Below are 3,998 nucleotides of genomic sequence, written 5' to 3' on the forward strand. Positions count from 1 at the left end.
CTCTTCTCTTCCTCTCTCTCTCTCTCTCTCTCTCTCTCTCTCTCTCTCTCTCTCTCTCTCTCTCTCTCTCTCTCCCCACCTCTGTCTCTCTCAACTCTTATCTTCTATCTTAGAATCAATATTGTGTATTGGTCCCAAGGCAGAAGAGTGGTAAGGCTGAAGAAATGGGAATGTGCCACAAAGTAGGAAGTATCTGAAGCCATATTTGAACCTACAATCTTCCATCTCTAGGCCTGACTCTCAATCCACTGAGCTGCCTAACTGCCCCCACTCCTTTTATTGAACTAATGACTCCTTTCCCTCCACCTACAAATTTTCCTTAGGCTGAAAACCAAAAGAAAATGCCTTCTAATGACCATACTACTCTAAAATTATTAGGGTTAGAGTGGGCAGGACAAGAGAGGAAGTGATCCTTAGATGTCTCCACCTTCTAAATTCTCTGCCCTAGTTATAACTCTGGGTGTCACTTGAGTACCTAGGAAGAGTAGTGGGGAATAAGGGTGCTATCTCAAGATATATCTTCCCCTTTTTGTATCCCTAAGTAGGGTAAATGAAGATTGAACCAGAGTCCTGCTACCACTGGGAGAGGAGGACAAATCCCCCTTTTTTTCATCACCCTGCCATACTCACCTGGAGGTCCTGGCTCACCCTGCTGACCCTTTTCACCTCGTTCACCCACACTTCCAGGAGCTCCAGTCAGCCCGTCCCTTCCAGGAAGCCCTGGCATGCCTCCAGGTGGTCCCATGGGCCCTATAGAGAGAAAGCCACAAGACTAGGTGAACATAGGAACCCATAGCCTATAAGACTCATGACAAGAAGACAGACGGCTAGACGTGAGGCTTGGACAAATTCCACATGGGAAGTATTTAAGGCCCAAATTTAATCTAGGACCATCTGTCTCTAGACTTGGCTCTGAATCTACTGAATCAACTAGCTGTCCCCAATGATCAAATATTTTTTAACTACTTCTCCTGACTTCCACAGTTCTCCATTTTGGCAAAGCTTCAATCAGATCACAGGGAAAGATAGAAATGGGGCTATTATTGATGAGGACAGCCTTGACCAAAACATTCTACCTTTACCCATACTCTTCCCCCCATTTGCAAATTCCTTGTTATTCATCTCCATGTAGTCATGGCTTATTCATCTTTTAAGTACCAATCTCCTTAAGAAAATTTTCCTTATTACTCCAGCCTATATTGATCATGGCTTCTTATGACTTTCTATAGCACTGTCATTAGCACATCTAGCTGAAAGTATGTTTTAGACCAGGGATTCTTTTTTTTTTCTTAGGGTTAACTTTTTTTAAAAAATATTTTATTTTCCCAATTACAATCAACATACATTTTCCAGAATTATGAGATCCAAATCATCTCCTCCTCTCCTATCCCTTTGCACTTCCAGAGATGATTAGTAATTTAATCTTGGTTATACATGTATTATCATATAAAACATATTTCCATATTGTCATATAAAACCAAAACCCCAAAATAAAAAGAAAAATAAACTAAAGTGAAAAATTATATGCTTTGATCTGCATTCTGACTCCAACAGTTCTTTTTCTGGTGTCCTTGCTAATTGTATTGCCAAGGATAACCAAGTCTTTCACAGTTGATCATTGTACAAAATTGCTGTTACTATGTAAAATGTCCTCTTGGTCCTGCTCATTTCACTCTTTATCAGTTCGTATCTTTCCTGAAATCATCCTGTTTATATTCAGAACAATATTCTTAACATTTTTTCTGCCCTATACCTTTTGGACAATCTGGTGAAGCCCAAGAACCCCTTCTCAGAATAATACTTAAAAAAATTCACAATTAAAGGAAATGCTAACTTTCAGTTAGAGGTGAATGAAAATAAAGGTGTAATCTTTTCCCTATCCAGGTTCAAAACTCACTGAAATCTCTTCATGGAACCAGCTTAAGACCTCCTTGTTCTAGATTAAGAACTGATACAACCATTCCTTCATCTACGTATGATATGCCCTTTACAATTAACCTCATCTGTACCTCTGTGTCCTTCCACTTTCATCTTTCCAGTCACAATATATCTACAACATCAGATCATAAGATAATATATTTCAAGCTGGAAGGGACTTTAGAAGTCATTTAGTCCAGCGATTTCATTTTATAGATGAAGAAACTGGGCTCCAAAGAGGTTATAATTTGATCAAAGGTCACACCAATAGTAAGTGGAAGAGCTGGGATGTGAACCCAGGTCTTCTGACTTCAAATTTTATCCCCTTTTTGGTACACCATGTTAGGATTCTAGAGAATGGTTATCTCAGCAATTCATATTCATCTAGAATTTTATAATTTGCAAAGTACTTTGCTCCCATCAATCCTGCAAGGCAGGTAAATGGTTCAAGACATTAAACCTCAAAGACATTCTCATAATCCTATAGTTAGTAAGTCCTGGAGTCAGAATTTAGACCCAGATTTCCGGACTCCATCTAGTGCCCTTTCCATTACTGGATCTCTTTCCAATAATAATCATGACATCCGCAGACAATTGACTGTGAGCTTTCTTGGGTACCTGGTGGTCCAGGGTCTCCTTTGACACCATCCCGACCATCTCTGCCAGGCAATCCTGGAGCACCAGGGGTTCCTGGGATACCTGGACTTCCAGAACATGATTCTAAGCCACCCATGACCAGGGAAGGCCCCAGGAATGTCAGGACCAGGACCAGTGAGGACAGGGTCATTGTTCCAGGTCTACCTGCAAAGGTCAACAGAGGTATTTGCTTGACAGGAAAGAGCTTAATATGGGAGACTGCCATCCTTTTTGAAATTTTTGCATTTTATGCCTCCACATTGGCTCATTTGCTTGAGACAGGCCCCATTGCCCTTAGCCCCCATTACTACCCAAACCATCTTCACAGAGGGGCTATATACCTCTGGAGGTGTAGAAATCTTGGTTACTAGGGCAGGTACCAATGCTCCCTCTCTACTGATTTTCTAACCAGATGCTGCCTGAAATTTCCTCATTAGAGTTTTATCCTTTAAATACCAGACTTTGATCCCTGGGAAGTAATAGAAAGAATACTGGGCAGTGAGGTGACCAGAGTTCTGCTACTAGCTCATTTACTATCTGACTGTGATTTGGAGCAATACATAATCTCTTTTGGCCTTAGTTTCCTCAACTGTAAAATTAAGTTCATATATTTAGTGCTGGAGGTCATCTCATCCAACCATCTCATTTTACAGAAGAGGAAACTGAGGCCCCAAAAGGTTGTTAATTTCCTACATTCACATAGGTAACAGTTAGAGGCAGAGTTTGAAAATAGGTCCTTTAACTCCAAAACCACTAGGATTTGGAAGTAGGAGCCATCATATAATTCATCCAGTCCAGACACCCTTATTTTGAACTGAAAAGAGCAGATGAGAAAACTGGGATATAAATTCCCGTCTACCCATAGGTACCTGTAAAGTATATTAAATGCTTTGGGATCAAGATAAGGGTTTGTATCTATAACTATTAGTCTATAAGCTGGGATGCCAGGAGGGAAATAGGAAACTGAGAGAGAAATATCAAAGTCCTATCAACATCATTTATCAGAAAGTTGGCCAAGTCAATAAATAGCTAATTTCTTTGGGGTCCTGGGCAATACATTCTTGAAATGAATTTCACTATTGAGTTAGTTCCCAGTCCTCCCCAAACTCTCATCATTTTCTAATTATTGGTGCTGAATATATAGCAAATGATTGGGAGACTTCAAGGTTTGCTAACTTTGAAAAAAAATAGGGTGTGTAGACCTTTCTCCAGTTTCTGGTCATTTTTTTTTTTACAGGGAAATGTTGGTAGCTTTTGGGAAAGAAATGCATGTGGATAAAGTTTTTCTTTGTGGTTGTCTTTCTGCAGCTCCTCTGCCTAGATCTTCCCCTCTCCCACTGAAAGTCCTGCCTTGATGTCCCTGAATGCTACTCAGGGCCCCCTACTTCAGTGGTGTACCATCCAGGATCCCAACTCTAGGCTTTTCCACTGAATCTATTATTCAG

At 40.4% G+C, this 3,998-nt stretch overlaps 1 protein-coding gene across 1 annotated transcript in view; it reads right to left on the reverse strand.

Annotated features, from left to right (window-relative positions):
• LOC123234325 (pulmonary surfactant-associated protein A-like) overlaps window positions 1–2,704 on the reverse strand; it is a 5,542-nt gene extending 2,838 nt beyond the window's left edge. The window contains exons 1-2 of the mRNA XM_044660237.1: window positions 2,536–2,704; window positions 631–750 (exon numbers count right to left, since the gene is read on the reverse strand). Of these exons, the coding sequence (XP_044516172.1) occupies window positions 631–750; window positions 2,536–2,704 (289 nt within the window). The remainder of the gene's footprint in view (window positions 1–630; window positions 751–2,535) is intronic.
• Between the last annotated feature and the right edge of the window lie 1,294 nt (window positions 2,705–3,998).

The sequence above is a fragment of the Gracilinanus agilis genome, chromosome 2, assembly GCF_016433145.1.
Source record: "Gracilinanus agilis isolate LMUSP501 chromosome 2, AgileGrace, whole genome shotgun sequence".
Taxonomy (NCBI): Eukaryota; Metazoa; Chordata; class Mammalia; order Didelphimorphia; family Didelphidae; genus Gracilinanus; species Gracilinanus agilis.